Source organism: Petromyzon marinus, chromosome 72, assembly GCF_048934315.1.
Source record: "Petromyzon marinus isolate PM22_M1 ecotype Great Lakes invasive population chromosome 72, UKy_Petmar_22M1.pri1.0, whole genome shotgun sequence".
Classification (NCBI taxonomy): domain Eukaryota; kingdom Metazoa; phylum Chordata; class Hyperoartia; order Petromyzontiformes; family Petromyzontidae; genus Petromyzon; species Petromyzon marinus.
Genome location: NC_133738.1, coordinates 2,995,351 through 3,021,046, shown reverse-complemented (window position 1 = coordinate 3,021,046; position 25,696 = coordinate 2,995,351). Strand labels below are relative to the sequence as shown.

Below are 25,696 nucleotides of genomic sequence, written 5' to 3'. Positions count from 1 at the left end.
TCTGTCAGGAGCTGGACCGGTACCGCCTGGATCTCTGCGGTTTTCAGGAGGTCCAGTGGAGTGGCTCTGGTTTGTGTCGAGTAGAGGCTGCCACTCCTCTGTCAGGAGCTGGACCGGTACCGCCTGGTTCTCTGCGGTATTCAGGAGGTCCGGTGAAGTGGTTCTGGTTTGTGTAGAGTAAAGGCTGCCGCTCCTCTGTCAGGAGCTGTACCAGTACCGCCTTGATCTCTGTGGCATTCAGGAGGTCCGGTGGAGTGGATCCAGTGTGTGTGGGTGTAGAGGAGAGGCTGCTACTCCTCTGTCAGGAGCTGTACCGGTACCGCCTGGATCTCTGCGGCATTCAGGAGGTCTGGTGGAGTGGTTCTGGTTTGTGTAGAGTAGAGGAGAGGCTGCCGCTCCTCTGTCGGGAGCTGGACCGGTACCGCCTGGATCTCTGCGGTATTCAGGAGATCCGGTGGAGTGGCTCTGGTTTGTGTAGAGGAGAGGATGCCACTCCTCTGTCAGGAGCTGGACCGGTACCGCCTGGATCTCTGCGGTTTTCAGGAGGTCCAGTGGAGTGTCTCTGGTTTGTGTAGAGTAGAGACTGCCGCTCCTCTGTCGGGAGCTGGACCGGTACCACCTGGATCTCTACGGTATTCAGGAGGTCCGGTGGAGTGGTTCTTGTTTGTGTGTGTAGAGGAGAGGCTGCCACTCCTCTGTCAGGAGGTGTACCGCTACCGCCTGGATCTCTCTGGCAATCAGGACGTCCGGTGGAGTGGCTCTGGTTTGTGTAGAGTAGAGGCTGCCACTTCTCTGTCAGGAGCTGGACCGGTACCGCCTGGATATCTGCGGCATTCAGGAGGTCCAGTGGAGTGGCTCTGGTTTGTGTCGAGTAGAGGCTGCCACTCCTCTGTCAGGAGCTGGACCGGTACCGCCTGGATCTCTGCGGTATTCAGTAGGTCCGGTGAAGTGGATCCGGTGTGTGTGGGTGTAGAGGAGAGGCTGCCACTCCTCTGTCAGGAGCTGTACCGGTACCGCCTGGATCTCTGCGGCATTCAGGAGGTCCGGTGAAGTGGATCCGGTGTGTGTGGGTGTAGAGGAGAGGCTGCCACTCCTCTGTCAGGAGCTGGACCAGTACCGCCTGGATCTCTGCGGTATTCAGGAGGTGCGGTGGACTGGTTCTGGTTTGTGTAGAGGCTGCCGCTCCTCTGTCAGGAGCTGGACCGGTACCGCCTGGATATCTGCGGCATTCAGGAGGTCCAGTGGAGTGGCTCTGGTTTATGTAGAGTAGAGGCTGCCACTCCTCTGTCAGGAGCTGGACCGGTACCGCCTGGATCTCTGCGGTATTCAGGAGGTGCGGTGGACTGGTTCTGGTTTGTGTAGAGGAGAGGCTGCCACTCCTCTGTCAGGAGCTGTACCGGTACCGCCTAGATCTCTGCGGTATTCAGGAGGTGCGGTGGACTGGTTCTGGTTTGTGTAGAGGAGAGGCTGCCACTCCTCTGTCAGGAGCTGTACCGGTACCGCCTAGATCTCTGCGGTATTCAGGAGGTCCGGTGAAGTGGCTCTGGTTTGTGTAGAGGACAGGCATCCGCTCCTCTATCAGGAGCTGTACCGGTACCGCCTGGATCTCTGCGGCATTCAGGAGGTCCGGTGGAGTGGTTCTGGTTTGTGTAGAGTAGAGGCTGCCACTCCTCTGTCAGGAGCTGGACCGGTACCGCCTGGATCTCTGCGGCATTCAGGAGGTCCGGTGAAGTGGCTCTGGTTTGTGTAGAGTAGAGAGACTGCCGCTCCTCTGTCGGCAGCTGGACCGGTACTGCCTGGATCTCTCTGGCATTCAGGAGGTCTGGTGGAGTGGCTCTGGTTTGTGTAGAGTAGAGGCTGCCACTCCTCTGTCAGGAGCTGTACCGGTACCGCCTGGATCTCTGCGGCATTCAGGAGGTCCGGTGAAGTGGATCCGGTGTGGGTGGGTGTAGAGGAGAGGCTGCCACTCCTCTGTCAGGAGCTGGACCAGTACCGCCTGGATCTCTGCGGTATTCAGGAGGTGCGGTGGACTGGTTCTTGTTTGTGTAGAGGCTGCCGCTCCTCTGTCAGGAGCTGGACCGGTACCGCCTGGATATCTGCGGCATTCAGGAGGTCCAGTGGAGTGGCTCTGGTTTATGTAGAGTAGAGGCTGCCACTCCTCTGTTAGGAGCTGGACCGGTACCGCCTGGATCTCTGCGGTATTCAGGAGGTGCGGTGGACTGGTTCTGGTTTGTGTAGAGGAGAGGCTGCCACTCCTCTGTCAGGAGCTGTACCGGTACTGCCTAGATCTCTGCGGTATTCAGGAGGTCCGGTGAAGTGGCTCTGGTTTGTGTAGAGGACAGGCATCCGCTCCTCTATCAGGAGCTGTACCGGTACCGCCTGGATCTCTGCGGCATTCAGGAGGTCCGGTGGAGTGGTTCTGGTTTGTGTAGAGTAGAGGCTGCCACTTCTCTGTCAGGAGCTGTACCGGTACCTCCTGGATCTCTGCGGTATTCAGGAGGTGCGGTGGACTGGTTCTGGTTTGTGTAGAGGCTGCCGCTCCTCTGTCAGGAGCTGGACCGGTACCGCCTGGATATCTGCGGCATTCAGGAGGTCCAGTGGAGTGGCTCTGGTTTGTGTCGAGTAGAGGCTGCCACTCCTCTGTCAGGAGCTGGACCGGTACCGCCTGGATCTCTGCGGTATTCAGTAGGTCCGGTGAAGTGGATCCGTTGTGTGTGGGTGTAGAGGAGAGGCTGCCACTCCTCTGTCAGGAGCTGTACCGGTACCGCCTGGATCTCTGCGGCATTCAGGAGGTCCGGTGAAGTGGATCCGGTGTGTGTGGGTGTAGAGGAGAGGCTGCCACTCCTCTGTCAGGAGCTGGACCAGTACCGCCTGGATCTCTGCGGTATTCAGGAGGTGCGGTGGACTGGTTCTGGTTTGTGTAGAGGCTGCCGCTCCTCTGTCAGGAGCTGGACCGGTACCGCCTGGATATCTGCGGCATTCAGGAGGTCCAGTGGAGTGGCTCTGGTTTATGTAGAGTAGAGGCTGCCACTCCTCTGTCAGGAGCTGGACCGGTACCGCCTGGATCTCTGCGGTATTCAGGAGGTGCGGTGGACTGGTTCTGGTTTGTGTAGAGGAGAGGCTGCCACTCCTCTGTCAGGAGCTCTACCGGTACCGCCTTGATCTCTGCGGTATTCAGGAGGTCCGGTGAAGTGGCTCTGGTTTGTGTAGAGGACAGGCATCCGCTCCTCTATCAGGAGCTGTACCGGTACCGCCTGGATCTCTGCGGCATTCAGGAGGTCCGGTGGAGTGGTTCTGGTTTGTGTAGAGTAGAGGCTGCCACTCCTCTGTCAGGAGCTGGACCGGTACCGCCTGGATCTCTGCGGCATTCAGGAGGTCCGGTGAAGTGGCTCTGGTTTGTGTAGAGTAGAGAGACTGCCGCTCCTCTGTCGGCAGCTGGACCGGTACTGCCTGGATCTCTCTGGCATTCAGGAGGTCTGGTGGAGTGGCTCTGGTTTGTGTAGAGTAGAGGCTGCCACTTCTCTGTCAGGAGCTTTACCGGTACCTCCTGGACCTCTGCGGTATTCAGGAGGTCCGGTGGACTGGTTCTGGTTTGTGTAGAGTAGAGGCTGCCACTCCTCTGTCAGGAGCTGGACTGGTACCGCCTGGATCTCTGTGGCATTCAGGAGGTCCGGTGGAGTGGCTCTGGTTTGTGTAGAGGAGAGGCTGCCACTCCTCTGTAAGGAGCTGGACCAGTACCGCCTGGATCTCTGCGGTATTCAGGAGGTGCGGTGGACTGGTTCTGGTTTGTGTAGAGGCTGCCGCTCCTCTGTCAGGAACTGGACCGGTACCGCCTGGATATCTGCGGCATTCAGGAGGTCCAGTGGAGTGGCTCTGGTTTGTGTCGAGTAGAGGCTGCCACTCCTCTGTCAGGAGCTGGACCGGTACCGCCTGGTTCTCTGCGGTATTCAGGAGGTCCGGTGAAGTGGTCCTGGTTTGTGTAGAGTAAAGGCTGCCGCTCCTCTGTCAGGAGCTGTACCAGTACCGCCTTGATCTCTGTGGCATTCAGGAGGTCCGGTGGAGTGGATCCGGTGTGTGTGGGTGTAGACGAGAGGCTGCCACTCCTCTGTCAGGAGCTGTACCGGTACCGCTTGGATCTCTGCGGCATTCAGGAGGTCTGGTGGAGTGGTTCTGGTTTGTGTAGAGTAGAGGAGAGGCTGCCGCTCCTCTGTCGGGAGCTGGACCGGTACCGCCTGGATCTCTGCGGTATTCAGGAGGTCCGGTGGAGTGGCTCTGGTTTGTGTAGAGGAGAGGCTGCCACTCCTCTGTCAGGAGCTGGACCGGTACCGCCTGGATCTCTGCGGTTTTCAGGAGGTCCAGTGGAGTGTCTCTGGTTTGTGTAGAGTAGAGACTGCCGCTCCTCTGTCGGGAGCTGGACCGGTACCACCTGGATCTCTACGGTATTCAGGAGGTCCGGTGGAGTGGTTCTTGTTTGTGTGTGTAGAGGAGAGGCTGCCGCTCCTCTGTCAGGAGCTGGACCGGTACCGCCTGGATATCTGCGGCATTCAGGAGGTCCAGTGGAGTGGCTCTGGTTTGTGTCGAGTAGAGGCTGCCACTCCTCTGTCAGGAGCTGGACCGGTACCGCCTGGATCTCTGCGGTATTCAGTAGGTCCTGTGAAGTGGATCCGGTGTGTGTGGGTGTAGAGGAGAGGCTGCCACTCCTCTGTCAGGAGCTGTACCGGTACCGCCTGGATCTCTGCGGCATTCAGGAGGTCCGGTGAAGTGGATCCGGTGTGGGTGGGTGTAGAGGAGAGGCTGCCACTCCTCTGTCAGGAGCTGGACCAGTACCGCCTGGATCTCTGCGGTATTCAGGAGGTGCGGTGGACTGGTTCTGGTTTGTGTAGAGGCTGCCGCTCCTCTGTCAGGAGCTGGACCGGTACCGCCTGGATATCTGCGGCATTCAGGAGGTCTAGTGGAGTGGCTCTGGTTTATGTAGAGTAGAGGCTGCCACTCCTCTGTCAGGAGCTGGACCGGTACCGCCTGGATCTCTGCGGTATTCAGGAGGTGCGGTGGACTGGTTCTGATTTGTGTAGAGGAGAGGCTGCCACTCCTCTGTCAGGAGCTGTACCGGTACCGCCTAGATCTCTGCGGTATTCAGGAGGTCCGGTGAAGTGGCTCTGGTTTGTGTAGAGGACAGGCATCCGCTCCTCTATCAGGAGCTGTACCGGTACCGCCTGGATCTCTGCGGCATTCAGGAGGTCCGGTGGAGTGGTTCTGGTTTGTGTAGAGTAGAGGCTGCCACTCCTCTGTCAGGAGCTGGACCGGTACCGCCTGGATCTCTGCGGTATTCAGTAGGTCCGGTGAAGTGGATCCGGTGTGTGTGGGTGTAGAGGAGAGGCTGCCACTCCTCTGTCAGGAGCTGTACCGGTACCGCCTGGATCTCTGCGGCATTCAGGAGGTCCGGTGAAGTGGATCCGGTGTGGGTGCGTGTAGAGGAGAGGCTGCCACTCCTCTGTCAGGAGCTGGACCGGTACCGCCTGGTTTTCTGTGGCATTCAGGAGGTGCGGTGGACTGGTTCTGGTTTGTGTAGAGGCTGCCGCTCCTCTGTCAGGAGCTGGACCGGTACCGCCTGGATATCTGCGGCATTCAGGAGGTCCAGTGGAGTGGCTCTGGTTTATGTAGAGTAGAGGCTGCCACTCCTCTGTTAGGAGCTGGACCGGTACCGCCTGGATCTCTGCGGTATTCAGGAGGTGCGGTGGACTGGTTCTGGTTTGTGTAGAGGAGAGGCTGCCACTCCTCTGTCAGGAGCTGTACCGGTACTGCCTAGATCTCTGCGGTATTCAGGAGGTCCGGTGAAGTGGCTCTGGTTTGTGTAGAGGACAGGCATCCGCTCCTCTATCAGGAGCTGTACCGGTACCGCCTGGATCTCTGCGGCATTCAGGAGGTCCGGTGGAGTGGTTCTGGTTTGTGTAGAGTAGAGGCTGCCACTCCTCTGTCAGGAGCTGGACCGGTACCGCCTGGATCTCTGCGGCATTCAGGAGGTCCGGTGAAGTGGCTCTGGTTTGTGTAGAGTAGAGAGACTGCCGCTCCTCTGTCGGCAGCTGGACCGGTACTGCCTGGATCTCTCTGGCATTCAGGAGGTCCGGTGGAGTGGCTCTGGTTTGTGTAGAGTAGAGGCTGCCACTTCTCTGTCAGGAGCTTTACCGGTACCTCCTGGACCTCTGCGGTATTCAGGAGGTCCGGTGGACTGGTTCTGGTTTGTGTAGAGTAGAGGCTGCCACTCCTCTGTCAGGAGCTGGACTGGTACCGCCTGGATCTCTGTGGCATTCAGGAGGTCCGGTGGAGTGGCTCTGGTTTGTGTAGAGGAGAGGCTGCCACTCCTCTGTAAGGAGCTGGACCAGTACCGCCTGGATCTCTGCGGTATTCAGGAGGTGCGGTGGACTGGTTCTGGTTTGTGTAGAGGCTGCCGCTCCTCTGTCAGGAGCTGGACCGGTACCGCCTGGATATCTGCGGCATTCAGGAGGTCCAGTGGAGTGGCTCTGGTTTGTGTCGAGTAGAGGCTGCCACTCCTCTGTCAGGAGCTGGACCGGTACCGCCTGGTTCTCTGCGGTATTCAGGAGGTCCGGTGAAGTCGTTCTGGTTTGTGTAGAGTAAAGGCTGCCGCTCCTCTATCAGGAGCTGTACCAGTACCGCCTTGATCTCTGTGGCATTCAGGAGGTCCGGTGGAGTGGATCCGGTGTGTGTGGGTGTAGAGGAGAGGCTGCCACTCCTCTGTCAGGAGCTGTACCGGTACCGCCTGGATCTCTGCGGCATTCAGGAGGTCTGGTGGAGTGGTTCTGGTTTGTGTAGAGTAGAGGAGAGGCTGCCGCTCCTCTGTCGGGAGCTGGACCGGTACCGCCTGGATCTCTGCGGTATTCAGGAGGTCCGGTGGAGTGGCTCTGGTTTGTGTAGAGGAGAGGCTGCCACTCCTCTGTCAGGAGCTGGACCGGTACCTCCTGGATCTCTACGGTATTCAGGAGGTCCGGTGGAGTGGTTCTTGTTTGTGTGTGTAGAGGAGAGGCTGCCACTCCTCTGTCAGGAGGTGTACCGCTACCGCCTGGATCTCTCTGGCATTCAGGACGTCCGGTGGAGTGGCTGTGGTTTGTGTAGAGTAGAGGCTGCCACTTCTCTGTCAGGAGCTGTACCGGTACCTCCTGGATCTCTGCGGTATTCAGGAGGTGCGGTGGACTGGTTCTGGTTTGTGTAGAGGCTGCCACTCCTCTGTCAGGAGGTGTACCGCTACCGCCTGGATCTCTCTGGCATTCAGGACGTCCGGTGGAGTGGCTCTGGTTTGTGTAGAGTAGAGGCTGCCACTTCTCTGTCAGGAGCTGTACCGGTACCTCCTGGATCTCTGCGGTATTCAGGAGGTGCGGTGGACTGGTTCTGGTTTGTGTAGAGGCTGCCGCTCCTCTGTCAGGAGCTGGACCGGTACCGCCTGGATATCTGCGGCATTCAGGAGGTCCAGTGGAGTGGCTCTGGTTTGTGTCGAGTAGAGGCTGCCACTCCTCTGTCAGGAGCTGGACCGGTACCGCCTGGATCTCTGCGGTATTCAGTAGGTCCGGTGAAGTGGATCCGGTGTGTGTGGGTGTAGAGGAGAGGCTGCCACTCCTCTGTCAGGAGCTGTACCGGTACCGCCTGGATCTCTGCGGCATTCAGGAGGTCCGGTGAAGTGGATCCGGTGTGTGTGGGTGTAGAGGAGAGGCTGCCACTCCTCTGTCAGGAGCTGGACCAGTACCGCCTGGATCTCTGCGGTATTCAGGAGGTGCGGTGGACTGGTTCTGGTTTGTGTAGAGGCTGCCGCTCCTCTGTCAGGAGCTGGACCGGTACCGCCTGGATATCTGCGGCATTCAGGAGGTCCAGTGGAGTGGCTCTGGTTTATGTAGAGTAGAGGCTGCCACTCCTCTGTCAGGAGCTGGACCGGTACCGCCTGGATCTCTGCGGTATTCAGGAGGTGCGGTGGACTGGTTCTGGTTTGTGTAGAGGAGAGGCTGCCACTCCTCTGTCAGGAGCTGTACCGGTACCGCCTAGATCTCTGCGGTATTCAGGAGGTGCGGTGGACTGGTTCTGGTTTGTGTAGAGGAGAGGCTGCCACTCCTCTGTCAGGAGCTGTACCGGTACCGCCTAGATCTCTGCGGTATTCAGGAGGTCCGGTGAAGTGGCTCTGGTTTGTGTAGAGGACAGGCATCCGCTCCTCTATCAGGAGCTGTACCGGTACCGCCTGGATCTCTGCGGCATTCAGGAGGTCCGGTGGAGTGGTTCTGGTTTGTGTAGAGTAGAGGCTGCCACTCCTCTGTCAGGAGCTGGACCGGTACCGCCTGGATCTCTGCGGCATTCAGGAGGTCCGGTGAAGTGGCTCTGGTTTGTGTAGAGTAGAGAGACTGCCGCTCCTCTGTCGGCAGCTGGACCGGTACTGCCTGGATCTCTCTGGCATTCAGGAGGTCTGGTGGAGTGGCTCTGGTTTGTGTAGAGTAGAGGCTGCCACTCCTCTGTCAGGAGCTGTACCGGTACCGCCTGGATCTCTGCGGCATTCAGGAGGTCCGGTGAAGTGGATCCGGTGTGGGTGGGTGTAGAGGAGAGGCTGCCACTCCTCTGTCAGGAGCTGGACCAGTACCGCCTGGATCTCTGCGGTATTCAGGAGGTGCGGTGGACTGGTTCTTGTTTGTGTAGAGGCTGCCGCTCCTCTGTCAGGAGCTGGACCGGTACCGCCTGGATATCTGCGGCATTCAGGAGGTCCAGTGGAGTGGCTCTGGTTTATGTAGAGTAGAGGCTGCCACTCCTCTGTTAGGAGCTGGACCGGTACCGCCTGGATCTCTGCGGTATTCAGGAGGTGCGGTGGACTGGTTCTGGTTTGTGTAGAGGAGAGGCTGCCACTCCTCTGTCAGGAGCTGTACCGGTACTGCCTAGATCTCTGCGGTATTCAGGAGGTCCGGTGAAGTGGCTCTGGTTTGTGTAGAGGACAGGCATCCGCTCCTCTATCAGGAGCTGTACCGGTACCGCCTGGATCTCTGCGGCATTCAGGAGGTCCGGTGGAGTGGTTCTGGTTTGTGTAGAGTAGAGGCTGCCACTTCTCTGTCAGGAGCTGTACCGGTACCTCCTGGATCTCTGCGGTATTCAGGAGGTGCGGTGGACTGGTTCTGGTTTGTGTAGAGGCTGCCGCTCCTCTGTCAGGAGCTGGACCGGTACCGCCTGGATATCTGCGGCATTCAGGAGGTCCAGTGGAGTGGCTCTGGTTTGTGTCGAGTAGAGGCTGCCACTCCTCTGTCAGGAGCTGGACCGGTACCGCCTGGATCTCTGCGGTATTCAGTAGGTCCGGTGAAGTGGATCCGTTGTGTGTGGGTGTAGAGGAGAGGCTGCCACTCCTCTGTCAGGAGCTGTACCGGTACCGCCTGGATCTCTGCGGCATTCAGGAGGTCCGGTGAAGTGGATCCGGTGTGTGTGGGTGTAGAGGAGAGGCTGCCACTCCTCTGTCAGGAGCTGGACCAGTACCGCCTGGATCTCTGCGGTATTCAGGAGGTGCGGTGGACTGGTTCTGGTTTGTGTAGAGGCTGCCGCTCCTCTGTCAGGAGCTGGACCGGTACCGCCTGGATATCTGCGGCATTCAGGAGGTCCAGTGGAGTGGCTCTGGTTTATGTAGAGTAGAGGCTGCCACTCCTCTGTCAGGAGCTGGACCGGTACCGCCTGGATCTCTGCGGTATTCAGGAGGTGCGGTGGACTGGTTCTGGTTTGTGTAGAGGAGAGGCTGCCACTCCTCTGTCAGGAGCTCTACCGGTACCGCCTTGATCTCTGCGGTATTCAGGAGGTCCGGTGAAGTGGCTCTGGTTTGTGTAGAGGACAGGCATCCGCTCCTCTATCAGGAGCTGTACCGGTACCGCCTGGATCTCTGCGGCATTCAGGAGGTCCGGTGGAGTGGTTCTGGTTTGTGTAGAGTAGAGGCTGCCACTCCTCTGTCAGGAGCTGGACCGGTACCGCCTGGATCTCTGCGGCATTCAGGAGGTCCGGTGAAGTGGCTCTGGTTTGTGTAGAGTAGAGAGACTGCCGCTCCTCTGTCGGCAGCTGGACCGGTACTGCCTGGATCTCTCTGGCATTCAGGAGGTCTGGTGGAGTGGCTCTGGTTTGTGTAGAGTAGAGGCTGCCACTTCTCTGTCAGGAGCTTTACCGGTACCTCCTGGACCTCTGCGGTATTCAGGAGGTCCGGTGGACTGGTTCTGGTTTGTGTAGAGTAGAGGCTGCCACTCCTCTGTCAGGAGCTGGACTGGTACCGCCTGGATCTCTGTGGCATTCAGGAGGTCCGGTGGAGTGGCTCTGGTTTGTGTAGAGGAGAGGCTGCCACTCCTCTGTAAGGAGCTGGACCAGTACCGCCTGGATCTCTGCGGTATTCAGGAGGTGCGGTGGACTGGTTCTGGTTTGTGTAGAGGCTGCCGCTCCTCTGTCAGGAACTGGACCGGTACCGCCTGGATATCTGCGGCATTCAGGAGGTCCAGTGGAGTGGCTCTGGTTTGTGTCGAGTAGAGGCTGCCACTCCTCTGTCAGGAGCTGGACCGGTACCGCCTGGTTCTCTGCGGTATTCAGGAGGTCCGGTGAAGTGGTCCTGGTTTGTGTAGAGTAAAGGCTGCCGCTCCTCTGTCAGGAGCTGTACCAGTACCGCCTTGATCTCTGTGGCATTCAGGAGGTCCGGTGGAGTGGATCCGGTGTGTGTGGGTGTAGACGAGAGGCTGCCACTCCTCTGTCAGGAGCTGTACCGGTACCGCTTGGATCTCTGCGGCATTCAGGAGGTCTGGTGGAGTGGTTCTGGTTTGTGTAGAGTAGAGGAGAGGCTGCCGCTCCTCTGTCGGGAGCTGGACCGGTACCGCCTGGATCTCTGCGGTATTCAGGAGGTCCGGTGGAGTGGCTCTGGTTTGTGTAGAGGAGAGGCTGCCACTCCTCTGTCAGGAGCTGGACCGGTACCGCCTGGATCTCTGCGGTTTTCAGGAGGTCCAGTGGAGTGTCTCTGGTTTGTGTAGAGTAGAGACTGCCGCTCCTCTGTCGGGAGCTGGACCGGTACCACCTGGATCTCTACGGTATTCAGGAGGTCCGGTGGAGTGGTTCTTGTTTGTGTGTGTAGAGGAGAGGCTGCCGCTCCTCTGTCAGGAGCTGGACCGGTACCGCCTGGATATCTGCGGCATTCAGGAGGTCCAGTGGAGTGGCTCTGGTTTGTGTCGAGTAGAGGCTGCCACTCCTCTGTCAGGAGCTGGACCGGTACCGCCTGGATCTCTGCGGTATTCAGTAGGTCCTGTGAAGTGGATCCGGTGTGTGTGGGTGTAGAGGAGAGGCTGCCACTCCTCTGTCAGGAGCTGTACCGGTACCGCCTGGATCTCTGCGGCATTCAGGAGGTCCGGTGAAGTGGATCCGGTGTGGGTGGGTGTAGAGGAGAGGCTGCCACTCCTCTGTCAGGAGCTGGACCAGTACCGCCTGGATCTCTGCGGTATTCAGGAGGTGCGGTGGACTGGTTCTGGTTTGTGTAGAGGCTGCCGCTCCTCTGTCAGGAGCTGGACCGGTACCGCCTGGATATCTGCGGCATTCAGGAGGTCTAGTGGAGTGGCTCTGGTTTATGTAGAGTAGAGGCTGCCACTCCTCTGTCAGGAGCTGGACCGGTACCGCCTGGATCTCTGCGGTATTCAGGAGGTGCGGTGGACTGGTTCTGATTTGTGTAGAGGAGAGGCTGCCACTCCTCTGTCAGGAGCTGTACCGGTACCGCCTAGATCTCTGCGGTATTCAGGAGGTCCGGTGAAGTGGCTCTGGTTTGTGTAGAGGACAGGCATCCGCTCCTCTATCAGGAGCTGTACCGGTACCGCCTGGATCTCTGCGGCATTCAGGAGGTCCGGTGGAGTGGTTCTGGTTTGTGTAGAGTAGAGGCTGCCACTCCTCTGTCAGGAGCTGGACCGGTACCGCCTGGATCTCTGCGGTATTCAGTAGGTCCGGTGAAGTGGATCCGGTGTGTGTGGGTGTAGAGGAGAGGCTGCCACTCCTCTGTCAGGAGCTGTACCGGTACCGCCTGGATCTCTGCGGCATTCAGGAGGTCCGGTGAAGTGGATCCGGTGTGGGTGCGTGTAGAGGAGAGGCTGCCACTCCTCTGTCAGGAGCTGGACCGGTACCGCCTGGTTTTCTGTGGCATTCAGGAGGTGCGGTGGACTGGTTCTGGTTTGTGTAGAGGCTGCCGCTCCTCTGTCAGGAGCTGGACCGGTACCGCCTGGATATCTGCGGCATTCAGGAGGTCCAGTGGAGTGGCTCTGGTTTATGTAGAGTAGAGGCTGCCACTCCTCTGTTAGGAGCTGGACCGGTACCGCCTGGATCTCTGCGGTATTCAGGAGGTGCGGTGGACTGGTTCTGGTTTGTGTAGAGGAGAGGCTGCCACTCCTCTGTCAGGAGCTGTACCGGTACTGCCTAGATCTCTGCGGTATTCAGGAGGTCCGGTGAAGTGGCTCTGGTTTGTGTAGAGGACAGGCATCCGCTCCTCTATCAGGAGCTGTACCGGTACCGCCTGGATCTCTGCGGCATTCAGGAGGTCCGGTGGAGTGGTTCTGGTTTGTGTAGAGTAGAGGCTGCCACTCCTCTGTCAGGAGCTGGACCGGTACCGCCTGGATCTCTGCGGCATTCAGGAGGTCCGGTGAAGTGGCTCTGGTTTGTGTAGAGTAGAGAGACTGCCGCTCCTCTGTCGGCAGCTGGACCGGTACTGCCTGGATCTCTCTGGCATTCAGGAGGTCCGGTGGAGTGGCTCTGGTTTGTGTAAAGTAGAGGCTGCCACTTCTCTGTCAGGAGCTTTACCGGTACCTCCTGGACCTCTGCGGTATTCAGGAGGTCCGGTGGACTGGTTCTGGTTTGTGTAGAGTAGAGGCTGCCACTCCTCTGTCAGGAGCTGGACTGGTACCGCCTGGATCTCTGTGGCATTCAGGAGGTCCGGTGGAGTGGCTCTGGTTTGTGTAGAGGAGAGGCTGCCACTCCTCTGTAAGGAGCTGGACCAGTACCGCCTGGATCTCTGCGGTATTCAGGAGGTGCGGTGGACTGGTTCTGGTTTGTGTAGAGGCTGCCGCTCCTCTGTCAGGAGCTGGACCGGTACCGCCTGGATATCTGCGGCATTCAGGAGGTCCAGTGGAGTGGCTCTGGTTTGTGTCGAGTAGAGGCTGCCACTCCTCTGTCAGGAGCTGGACCGGTACCGCCTGGTTCTCTGCGGTATTCAGGAGGTCCGGTGAAGTCGTTCTGGTTTGTGTAGAGTAAAGGCTGCCGCTCCTCTATCAGGAGCTGTACCAGTACCGCCTTGATCTCTGTGGCATTCAGGAGGTCCGGTGGAGTGGATCCGGTGTGTGTGGGTGTAGAGGAGAGGCTGCCACTCCTCTGTCAGGAGCTGTACCGGTACCGCCTGGATCTCTGCGGCATTCAGGAGGTCTGGTGGAGTGGTTCTGGTTTGTGTAGAGTAGAGGAGAGGCTGCCGCTCCTCTGTCGGGAGCTGGACCGGTACCGCCTGGATCTCTGCGGTATTCAGGAGGTCCGGTGGAGTGGCTCTGGTTTGTGTAGAGGAGAGGCTGCCACTCCTCTGTCAGGAGCTGGACCGGTACCGCCTGGATCTCTGCGGTTTTCAGGAGGTCCAGTGGAGTGTCTCTGGTTTGTGTAGAGTAGAGACTGCCGCTCCTCTGTCGGGAGCTGGACCGGTACCACCTGGATCTCTACGGTATTCAGGAGGTCCGGTGGAGTGGTTCTTGTTTGTGTGTGTAGAGGAGAGGCTGCCACTCCTCTGTCAGGAGGTGTACCGGTACCTCCTGGATCTCTGCGGTATTCAGGAGGTGCGGTGGACTGGTTCTGGTTTGTGTAGAGGCTGCCGCTCCTCTGTCAGGAGCTGGACCGGTACCGCCTGGATATCTGCGGCATTCAGGAGGTCCAGTGGAGTGGCTCTGGTTTGTGTCGAGTAGAGGCTGCCACTCCTCTGTCAGGAGCTGGACCGGTACCGCCTGGATCTCTGCGGTATTCAGTAGGTCCGGTGAAGTGGATCCGGTGTGTGTGGGTGTAGAGGAGAGGCTGCCACTCCTCTGTCAGGAGCTGTACCGGTACCGCCTGGATCTCTGCGGCATTCAGGAGGTCCGGTGAAGTGGATCCGGTGTGTGTGGGTGTAGAGGAGAGGCTGCCACTCCTCTGTCAGGAGCTGGACCAGTACCGCCTGGATCTCTGCGGTATTCAGGAGGTGCGGTGGACTGGTTCTGGTTTGTGTAGAGGCTGCCGCTCCTCTGTCAGGAGCTGGACCGGTACCGCCTGGATATCTGCGGCATTCAGGAGGTCCAGTGGAGTGGCTCTGGTTTATGTAGAGTAGAGGCTGCCACTCCTCTGTCAGGAGCTGGACCGGTACCGCCTGGATCTCTGCGGTATTCAGGAGGTGCGGTGGACTGGTTCTGGTTTGTGTAGAGGAGAGGCTGCCACTCCTCTGTCAGGAGCTGTACCGGTACCGCCTAGATCTCTGCGGTATTCAGGAGGTGCGGTGGACTGGTTCTGGTTTGTGTAGAGGAGAGGCTGCCACTCCTCTGTCAGGAGCTGTACCGGTACCGCCTAGATCTCTGCGGTATTCAGGAGGTCCGGTGAAGTGGCTCTGGTTTGTGTAGAGGACAGGCATCCGCTCCTCTATCAGGAGCTGTACCGGTACCGCCTGGATCTCTGCGGCATTCAGGAGGTCCGGTGGAGTGGTTCTGGTTTGTGTAGAGTAGAGGCTGCCACTCCTCTGTCAGGAGCTGGACCGGTACCGCCTGGATCTCTGCGGCATTCAGGAGGTCCGGTGAAGTGGCTCTGGTTTGTGTAGAGTAGAGAGACTGCCGCTCCTCTGTCGGCAGCTGGACCGGTACTGCCTGGATCTCTCTGGCATTCAGGAGGTCTGGTGGAGTGGCTCTGGTTTGTGTAGAGTAGAGGCTGCCACTCCTCTGTCAGGAGCTGTACCGGTACCGCCTGGATCTCTGCGGCATTCAGGAGGTCCGGTGAAGTGGATCCGGTGTGGGTGGGTGTAGAGGAGAGGCTGCCACTCCTCTGTCAGGAGCTGGACCAGTACCGCCTGGATCTCTGCGGTATTCAGGAGGTGCGGTGGACTGGTTCTTGTTTGTGTAGAGGCTGCCGCTCCTCTGTCAGGAGCTGGACCGGTACCGCCTGGATATCTGCGGCATTCAGGAGGTCCAGTGGAGTGGCTCTGGTTTATGTAGAGTAGAGGCTGCCACTCCTCTGTTAGGAGCTGGACCGGTACCGCCTGGATCTCTGCGGTATTCAGGAGGTGCGGTGGACTGGTTCTGGTTTGTGTAGAGGAGAGGCTGCCACTCCTCTGTCAGGAGCTGTACCGGTACTGCCTAGATCTCTGCGGTATTCAGGAGGTCCGGTGAAGTGGCTCTGGTTTGTGTAGAGGACAGGCATCCGCTCCTCTATCAGGAGCTGTACCGGTACCGCCTGGATCTCTGCGGCATTCAGGAGGTCCGGTGGAGTGGTTCTGGTTTGTGTAGAGTAGAGGCTGCCACTTCTCTGTCAGGAGCTGTACCGGTACCTCCTGGATCTCTGCGGTATTCAGGAGGTGCGGTGGACTGGTTCTGGTTTGTGTAGAGGCTGCCGCTCCTCTGTCAGGAGCTGGACCGGTACCGCCTGGATATCTGCGGCATTCAGGAGGTCCAGTGGAGTGGCTCTGGTTTGTGTCGAGTAGAGGCTGCCACTCCTCTGTCAGGAGCTGGACCGGTACCGCCTGGATCTCTGCGGTATTCAGTAGGTCCGGTGAAGTGGATCCGTTGTGTGTGGGTGTAGAGGAGAGGCTGCCACTCCTCTGTCAGGAGCTGTACCGGTACCGCCTGGATCTCTGCGGCATTCAGGAGGTCCGGTGAAGTGGATCCGGTGTGGGTGCGTGTAGAGGAGAGGCTGCCACTCCTCTGTCAGGAGCTGGACCGGTACCGCCTGGTTTTCTGTGGCATTCAGGAGGTGCGGTGGACTGGTTCTGGTTTGTGTAGAGGCTGCCGCTCCTCTGTCAGGAGCTGGACCGGTACCGCCTGGATATCTGCGGCATTCAGGAGGTCCAGTGGAGTGGCTCTGGTTTATGTAGAGTAGAGGCTGCCACTCCTCTGTTAGGAGCTGGACCGGTACCGCCTGGATCTCTGCGGTATTCAGGAGGTGCGGTGGACTGGTTCTGGTTTGTGTAGAGGAGAGGCTGCCACTCCTCTGTCAGGAGCTGTACCGGTACTGCCTAGATCTCTGCGGTATTCAGGAGGTCCGGTGAAGTGGCTCTGGTTTGTGTAGAGGACAGGCATCCGCTCCTCTATCAGGAGCTGTACCGGTACCGCCTGGATCTCTGCGGCATTCAGGAGGTCCGGTGGAGTGGTTCTGGTTTGTGTAGAGTAGAGGCTGCCACTCCTCTGTCAGGAGCTGGACCGGTACCGCCTGGATCTCTGCGGCATTCAGGAGGTCCGGTGAAGTGGCTCTGGTTTGTGTAGAGTAGAGAGACTGCCGCTCCTCTGTCGGCAGCTGGACCGGTACTGCCTGGATCTCTCTGGCATTCAGGAGGTCCGGTGGAGTGGCTCTGGTTTGTGTAAAGTAGAGGCTGCCACTTCTCTGTCAGGAGCTTTACCGGTACCTCCTGGACCTCTGCGGTATTCAGGAGGTCCGGTGGACTGGTTCTGGTTTGTGTAGAGTAGAGGCTGCCACTCCTCTGTCAGGAGCTGGACTGGTACCGCCTGGATCTCTGTGGCATTCAGGAGGTCCGGTGGAGTGGCTCTGGTTTGTGTAGAGGAGAGGCTGCCACTCCTCTGTAAGGAGCTGGACCAGTACCGCCTGGATCTCTGCGGTATTCAGGAGGTGCGGTGGACTGGTTCTGGTTTGTGTAGAGGCTGCCGCTCCTCTGTCAGGAGCTGGACCGGTACCGCCTGGATATCTGCGGCATTCAGGAGGTCCAGTGGAGTGGCTCTGGTTTGTGTCGAGTAGAGGCTGCCACTCCTCTGTCAGGAGCTGGACCGGTACCGCCTGGTTCTCTGCGGTATTCAGGAGGTCCGGTGAAGTCGTTCTGGTTTGTGTAGAGTAAAGGCTGCCGCTCCTCTATCAGGAGCTGTACCAGTACCGCCTTGATCTCTGTGGCATTCAGGAGGTCCGGTGGAGTGGATCCGGTGTGTGTGGGTGTAGAGGAGAGGCTGCCACTCCTCTGTCAGGAGCTGTACCGGTACCGCCTGGATCTCTGCGGCATTCAGGAGGTCTGGTGGAGTGGTTCTGGTTTGTGTAGAGTAGAGGAGAGGCTGCCGCTCCTCTGTCGGGAGCTGGACCGGTACCGCCTGGATCTCTGCGGTATTCAGGAGGTCCGGTGGAGTGGCTCTGGTTTGTGTAGAGGAGAGGCTGCCACTCCTCTGTCAGGAGCTGGACCGGTACCGCCTGGATCTCTGCGGTTTTCAGGAGGTCCAGTGGAGTGTCTCTGGTTTGTGTAGAGTAGAGACTGCCGCTCCTCTGTCGGGAGCTGGACCGGTACCACCTGGATCTCTACGGTATTCAGGAGGTCCGGTGGAGTGGTTCTTGTTTGTGTGTGTAGAGGAGAGGCTGCCACTCCTCTGTCAGGAGGTGTACCGGTACCTCCTGGATCTCTGCGGTATTCAGGAGGTGCGGTGGACTGGTTCTGGTTTGTGTAGAGGCTGCCGCTCCTCTGTCAGGAGCTGGACCGGTACCGCCTGGATATCTGCGGCATTCAGGAGGTCCAGTGGAGTGGCTCTGGTTTGTGTCGAGTAGAGGCTGCCACTCCTCTGTCAGGAGCTGGACCGGTACCGCCTGGATCTCTGCGGTATTCAGTAGGTCCGGTGAAGTGGATCCGGTGTGTGTGGGTGTAGAGGAGAGGCTGCCACTCCTCTGTCAGGAGCTGTACCGGTACCGCCTGGATCTCTGCGGCATTCAGGAGGTCCGGTGAAGTGGATCCGGTGTGTGTGGGTGTAGAGGAGAGGCTGCCACTCCTCTGTCAGGAGCTGGACCAGTACCGCCTGGATCTCTGCGGTATTCAGGAGGTGCGGTGGACTGGTTCTGGTTTGTGTAGAGGCTGCCGCTCCTCTGTCAGGAGCTGGACCGGTACCGCCTGGATATCTGCGGCATTCAGGAGGTCCAGTGGAGTGGCTCTGGTTTATGTAGAGTAGAGGCTGCCACTCCTCTGTCAGGAGCTGGACCGGTACCGCCTGGATCTCTGCGGTATTCAGGAGGTGCGGTGGACTGGTTCTGGTTTGTGTAGAGGAGAGGCTGCCACTCCTCTGTCAGGAGCTGTACCGGTACCGCCTAGATCTCTGCGGTATTCAGGAGGTGCGGTGGACTGGTTCTGGTTTGTGTAGAGGAGAGGCTGCCACTCCTCTGTCAGGAGCTGTACCGGTACCGCCTAGATCTCTGCGGTATTCAGGAGGTCCGGTGAAGTGGCTCTGGTTTGTGTAGAGGACAGGCATCCGCTCCTCTATCAGGAGCTGTACCGGTACCGCCTGGATCTCTGCGGCATTCAGGAGGTCCGGTGGAGTGGTTCTGGTTTGTGTAGAGTAGAGGCTGCCACTCCTCTGTCAGGAGCTGGACCGGTACCGCCTGGATCTCTGCGGCATTCAGGAGGTCCGGTGAAGTGGCTCTGGTTTGTGTAGAGTAGAGAGACTGCCGCTCCTCTGTCGGCAGCTGGACCGGTACTGCCTGGATCTCTCTGGCATTCAGGAGGTCTGGTGGAGTGGCTCTGGTTTGTGTAGAGTAGAGGCTGCCACTCCTCTGTCAGGAGCTGTACCGGTACCGCCTGGATCTCTGCGGCATTCAGGAGGTCCGGTGAAGTGGATCCGGTGTGGGTGGGTGTAGAGGAGAGGCTGCCACTCCTCTGTCAGGAGCTGGACCAGTACCGCCTGGATCTCTGCGGTATTCAGGAGGTGCGGTGGACTGGTTCTTGTTTGTGTAGAGGCTGCCGCTCCTCTGTCAGGAGCTGGACCGGTACCGCCTGGATATCTGCGGCATTCAGGAGGTCCAGTGGAGTGGCTCTGGTTTATGTAGAGTAGAGGCTGCCACTCCTCTGTTAGGAGCTGGACCGGTACCGCCTGGATCTCTGCGGTATTCAGGAGGTGCGGTGGACTGGTTCTGGTTTGTGTAGAGGAGAGGCTGCCACTCCTCTGTCAGGAGCTGTACCGGTACTGCCTAGATCTCTGCGGTATTCAGGAGGTCCGGTGAAGTGGCTCTGGTTTGTGTAGAGGACAGGCATCCGCTCCTCTATCAGGAGCTGTACCGGTACCGCCTGGATCTCTGCGGCATTCAGGAGGTCCGGTGGAGTGGTTCTGGTTTGTGTAGAGTAGAGGCTGCCACTTCTCTGTCAGGAGCTGTACCGGTACCTCCTGGATCTCTGCGGTATTCAGGAGGTGCGGTGGACTGGTTCTGGTTTGTGTAGAGGCTGCCGCTCCTCTGTCAGGAGCTGGACCGGTACCGCCTGGATATCTGCGGCATTCAGGAGGTCCAGTGGAGTGGCTCTGGTTTGTGTCGAGTAGAGGCTGCCACTCCTCTGTCAGGAGCTGGACCGGTACCGCCTGGATCTCTGCGGTATTCAGTAGGTCCGGTGAAGTGGATCCGTTGTGTGTGGGTGTAGAGGAGAGGCTGCCACTCCTCTGTCAGGAGCTGTACCGGTACCGCCTGGATCTCTGCGGCATTCAGGAGGTCCGGTGAAGTGGATCCGGTGTGTGTGGGTGTAGAGGAGAGGCTGCCACTCCTCTGTCAGGAGCTGGACCAGTACCGCCTGGATCTCTGCGGTATTCAGGAGGTGCGGTGGACTGGTTCTGGTTTGTGTAGAGGCTGCCGCTCCTCTGTCAGGAGCTGGACCGGTACCGCCTGGATATCTGCGGCATTCAGGAGGTCCAGTGGAGTGGCTCTGGTTTATGTAGAGTAGAGGCTGCCACTCCTCTGTCAGGAGCTGGACCGGTACCGCCTGGATCTCTGCGGTATTCAGGAGGTGCGGTGGACTGGTTCTGGTTTGTGTAGAGGAGAGGCTGCCACTCCTCTGTCAGGAGCTCTACCGGTACCGCCTTGATCTCTGCGGTATTCAGGAGGTCCGGTGAAGTGGCTCTGGTTTGTGTAGAGGACAGGCATCCGCTCCTCTATCAGGAGCTGTACCGGTACCGCCTGGATCTCTGCGGCATTCAGGAGGTCCGGTGGAGTGGTTCTGGTTTGTGTAGAGTAGAGGCTGCCACTCCTCTGTCAGGAGCTGGACCGGTACCGCCTGGATCTCTGCGGCATTCAGGAGGTCCGGTGAAGTGGCTCTGGTTTGTGTAGAGTAGAGAGACTGCCGCTCCTCTGTCGGCAGCTGGACCGGTACTACCTGGATCTCTCTGGCATTCAGGAGGTCTGGTGGAGTGGCTCTGGTTTGTGTAGAGTAGAGGCTGCCACTTCTCTGTCAGGAGCTTTACCGGTACCTCCTGGACCTCTGCGGTATTCAGGAGGTCCGGTGGACTGGTTCTGGTTTGTGTAGAGTAGAGGCTGCCACTCCTCTGTCAGGAGCTGGACTGGTACCGCCTGGATCTCTGTGGCATTCAGGAGGTCCGGTGGAGTGGCTCTGGTTTGTGTAGAGGAGAGGCTGCCACTCCTCTGTAAGGAGCTGGACCAGTACCGCCTGGATCTCTGCGGTATTCAGGAGGTGCGGTGGACTGGTTCTGGTTTGTGTAGAGGCTGCCGCTCCTCTGTCAGGAACTGGACCGGTACCGCCTGGATATCTGCGGCATTCAGGAGGTCCAGTGGAGTGGCTCTGGTTTGTGTCGAGTAGAGGCTGCCACTCCTCTGTCAGGAGCTGGACCGGTACCGCCTGGTTCTCTGCGGTATTCAGGAGGTCCGGTGAAGTGGTCCTGGTTTGTGTAGAGTAAAGGCTGCCGCTCCTCTGTCAGGAGCTGTACCAGTACCGCCTTGATCTCTGTGGCATTCAGGAGGTCCGGTGGAGTGGATCCGGTGTGTGTGGGTGTAGACGAGAGGCTGCCACTCCTCTGTCAGGAGCTGTACCGGTACCGCTTGGATCTCTGCGGCATTCAGGAGGTCTGGTGGAGTGGTTCTGGTTTGTGTAGAGTAGAGGAGAGGCTGCCGCTCCTCTGTCGGGAGCTGGACCGGTACCGCCTGGATCTCTGCGGTATTCAGGAGGTCCGGTGGAGTGGCTCTGGTTTGTGTAGAGGAGAGGCTGCCACTCCTCTGTCAGGAGCTGGACCGGTACCGCCTGGATCTCTGCGGTTTTCAGGAGGTCCAGTGGAGTGTCTCTGGTTTGTGTAGAGTAGAGACTGCCGCTCCTCTGTCGGGAGCTGGACCGGTACCACCTGGATCTCTACGGTATTCAGGAGGTCCGGTGGAGTGGTTCTTGTTTGTGTGTGTAGAGGAGAGGCTGCCGCTCCTCTGTCAGGAGCTGGACCGGTACCGCCTGGATATCTGCGGCATTCAGGAGGTCCAGTGGAGTGGCTCTGGTTTGTGTCGAGTAGAGGCTGCCACTCCTCTGTCAGGAGCTGGACCGGTACCGCCTGGATCTCTGCGGTATTCAGTAGGTCCTGTGAAGTGGATCCGGTGTGTGTGGGTGTAGAGGAGAGGCTGCCACTCCTCTGTCAGGAGCTGTACCGGTACCGCCTGGATCTCTGCGGCATTCAGGAGGTCCGGTGAAGTGGATCCGGTGTGGGTGGGTGTAGAGGAGAGGCTGCCACTCCTCTGTCAGGAGCTGGACCAGTACCGCCTGGATCTCTGCGGTATTCAGGAGGTGCGGTGGACTGGTTCTGGTTTGTGTAGAGGCTGCCGCTCCTCTGTCAGGAGCTGGACCGGTACCGCCTGGATATCTGCGGCATTCAGGAGGTCTAGTGGAGTGGCTCTGGTTTATGTAGAGTAGAGGCTGCCACTCCTCTGTCAGGAGCTGGACCGGTACCGCCTGGATCTCTGCGGTATTCAGGAGGTGCGGTGGACTGGTTCTGATTTGTGTAGAGGAGAGGCTGCCACTCCTCTGTCAGGAGCTGTACCGGTACCGCCTAGATCTCTGCGGTATTCAGGAGGTCCGGTGAAGTGGCTCTGGTTTGTGTAGAGGACAGGCATCCGCTCCTCTATCAGGAGCTGTACCGGTACCGCCTGGATCTCTGCGGCATTCAGGAGGTCCGGTGGAGTGGTTCTGGTTTGTGTAGAGTAGAGGCTGCCACTCCTCTGTCAGGAGCTGGACCGGTACCGCCTGGATCTCTGCGGTATTCAGTAGGTCCGGTGAAGTGGATCCGGTGTGTGTGGGTGTAGAGGAGAGGCTGCCACTCCTCTGTCAGGAGCTGTACCGGTACCGCCTGGATCTCTGCGGCATTCAGGAGGTCCGGTGAAGTGGATCCGGTGTGGGTGCGTGTAGAGGAGAGGCTGCCACTCCTCTGTCAGGAGCTGGACCGGTACCGCCTGGTTTTCTGTGGCATTCAGGAGGTGCGGTGGACTGGTTCTGGTTTGTGTAGAGGCTGCCGCTCCTCTGTCAGGAGCTGGACCGGTACCGCCTGGATATCTGCGGCATTCAGGAGGTCCAGTGGAGTGGCTCTGGTTTATGTAGAGTAGAGGCTGCCACTCCTCTGTTAGGAGCTGGACCGGTACCGCCTGGATCTCTGCGGTATTCAGGAGGTGCGGTGGACTGGTTCTGGTTTGTGTAGAGGAGAGGCTGCCACTCCTCTGTCAGGAGCTGTACCGGTACTGCCTAGATCTCTGCGGTATTCAGGAGGTCCGGTGAAGTGGCTCTGGTTTGTGTAGAGGACAGGCATCCGCTCCTCTATCAGGAGCTGTACCGGTACCGCCTGGATCTCTGCGGCATTCAGGAGGTCCGGTGGAGTGGTTCTGGTTTGTGTAGAGTAGAGGCTGCCACTCCTCTGTCAGGAGCTGGACCGGTACCGCCTGGATCTCTGCGGCATTCAGGAGGTCCGGTGAAGTGGCTCTGGTTTGTGTAGAGTAGAGAGACTGCCGCTCCTCTGTCGGCAGCTGGACCGGTACTGCCTGGATCTCTCTGGCATTCAGGAGGTCCGGTGGAGTGGCTCTGGTTTGTGTAGAGTAGAGGCTGCCACTTCTCTGTCAGGAGCTTTACCGGTACCTCCTGGACCTCTGCGGTATTCAGGAGGTCCGGTGGACTGGTTCTGGTTTGTGTAGAGTAGAGGCTGCCACTCCTCTGTCAGGAGCTGGACTGGTACCGCCTGGATCTCTGTGGCATTCAGGAGGTCCGGTGGAGTGGCTCTGGTTTGTGTAGAGGAGAGGCTGCCACTCCTCTGTAAGGAGCTGGACCAGTACCGCCTGGATCTCTGCGGTATTCAGGAGGTGCGGTGGACTGGTTCTGGTTTGTGTAGAGGCTGCCGCTCCTCTGTCAGGAGCTGGACCGGTACCGCCTGGATATCTGCGGCATTCAGGAGGTCCAGTGGAGTGGCTCTGGTTTGTGTCGAGTAGAGGCTGCCACTCCTCTGTCAGGAGCTGGACCGGTACCGCCTGGTTCTCTGCGGTATTCAGGAGGTCCGGTGAAGTCGTTCTGGTTTGTGTAGAGTAAAGGCTGCCGCTCCTCTATCAGGAGCTGTACCAGTACCGCCTTGATCTCTGTGGCATTCAGGAGGTCCGGTGGAGTGGATCCGGTGTGTGTGGGTGTAGAGGAGAGGCTGCCACTCCTCTGTCAGGAGCTGTACCGGTACCGCCTGGATCTCTGCGGCATTCAGGAGGTCTGGTGGAGTGGTTCTGGTTCGTGTAGAGTAGAGGAGAGGCTGCCGCTCCTCTGTCGGGAGCTGGACCGGTACCGCCTGGATCTCTGCGGTATTCAGGAGGTCCGGTGGAGTGGCTCTGGTTTGTGTAGAGGAGAGGCTGCCACTCCTCTGTCAGGAGCTGGACCGGTACCGCCTGGATCTCTGCGGTTTTCAGGAGGTCCAGTGGAGTGTCTCTGGTTTGTGTAGAGTAGAGACTGCCGCTCCTCTGTCGGGAGCTGGACCGGTACCACCTGGATCTCTACGGTATTCAGGAGGTCCGGTGGAGTGGTTCTTGTTTGTGTGTGTAGAGGAGAGGCTGCCACTCCTCTGTCAGGAGGTGTACCGCTACCGCCTGGATCTCTCTGGCATTCAGGACGTCCGGTGGAGTGGCTCTGGTTTGTGTAGAGTAGAGGCTGCCACTTCTCTGTCAGGAGCTGTACCGGTACCTCCTGGATCTCTGCGGTATTCAGGAGGTGCGGTGGACTGGTTCTGGTTTGTGTAGAGGCTGCCGCTCCTCTGTCAGGAGCTGGACCGGTACCGCCTGGATATCTGCGGCATTCAGGAGTCCAGTGGAGTGGCTCTGGTTTGTTTCGAGTAGAGGCTGCCACTCCTCTGTCAGGAGCTGGACCGGTACCGCCTGGATCTCTGCGGTATTCAGTAGGTCCGGTGAAGTGGATCCGGTGTGTGTGGGTGTAGAGGAGAGGCTGCCACTCCTCTGTCAGGAGCTGTACCGGTACCGCCTGGATCTCTGCGGCATTCAGGAGGTCCGGTGAAGTGGCTCTGGTTTGTGTTTGTAGAGTAGAGGCTGCCGCTCCTCTGTCAGGAGCTGTACCAGTACCGCCTGGATCTCTGTGGCATTCACGAGGTCTGGTGGAGTGGTTCTGGTTTGTGTAGAGTAGAGGAGAGGCTGCCGCTCCTCTGTCAGGAGCTGTACCAGTACCGCCTGGATCTCTGCGGGATTCAGGAGGTCCGGTGGACTGGTTCTGGTTTGTGTACAGTAGAGGAGAGGCTGCCGCTCCTCTGTCGGGAGCTGGACCGGTACCGCCTGGATCTCTGCGGCATTCAGGAGGTCCGGTGCAGTGGCTCAGGACATCACCGTCACCACCGTCAAAGCCGGTGGTGACGGTGATGGTGGAGGTGATGGTGGCGGTCATGGTGATGATGATAGCGGTGACGGTGATTATGATGGCGGTGATGGCGATGTTGGTTGATGATGATGGCATCACAGCGGTGATCTCTCTCTCTCTCCCCCCCACCTCTCTCTCTCTCTCTCTCCCCATCAGGACATCACCGCCAGTGGTGGCGATGGCGGTGATGGTGGAGGTGATGGTGGAGGTGATGGTTGGCTGTGCTTCTGCGTGCCCGGCTACCGAGGGGAGAGCTGTCAGCTGGAGATTGACGAGTGCCTGAGCCGTCCATGTCTACACGGGGGAAGCTGTCTCGACCTGGTGGACAACTACGTCTGTCTATGTGCACACGGACATACGGGTGGGTGGGGGGGTGGGTGGGGGGGTGGGTGGGTGGGTGGGGGGGTGGGGGGGTGAGTGAGTGGGTGGGTGGGTGAGTGGGTGGGTGGGGGGGTGGGTGAGTGGGTGGGTGGGTGAGTGGGTGGGTGGGTGGGTGGGGGGGTGGGTGGGTGGGGGGGTGGGTGGGGGGGTGGGTGGGTGGGGGGGTGGGTGAGTGGGTGGGTGGGTGAGTGGGTGGGTGGGTGAGTGGGTGGGTGGGTGAGTGGGTGAGTGAGGGGGTGAGTGAGTGAGGGGGTGAGTGAGTGAGTGGGTGAGTGAGTGGGTGGATGAGTGAGTGGGTGAGTGAGTGGGTGGATGAGTGAGTGAGTGAGTGGGTGAGTGGGTGGGTGGATGAGTGAGTGAGTGAGTGGGTGAGTGGGTGGGTGGATGAGTGGGTGGGTGAGTGAGTGGGTGGTTGAGTAAGTGAGTGGGTGGGTGAGTGAGTGAGTGGGTGGGTGGGTGAGTGAGTGAGTGGGTGGGTGGGTG

General features: G+C 59.0%; 1 protein-coding gene across 1 annotated transcript in view; it reads left to right on the top strand.

The window, feature by feature from the left end:
- LOC116938476 (uncharacterized) overlaps positions 1–25,696 on the top strand; it is a 91,402-nt gene that overhangs the window by 58,318 nt on the left and 7,388 nt on the right. The window contains exon 3 of the mRNA XM_076055662.1: positions 24,989–25,193. Within this exon, the coding sequence (XP_075911777.1) occupies positions 24,989–25,193 (205 nt within the window). The remainder of the gene's footprint in view (positions 1–24,988; positions 25,194–25,696) is intronic.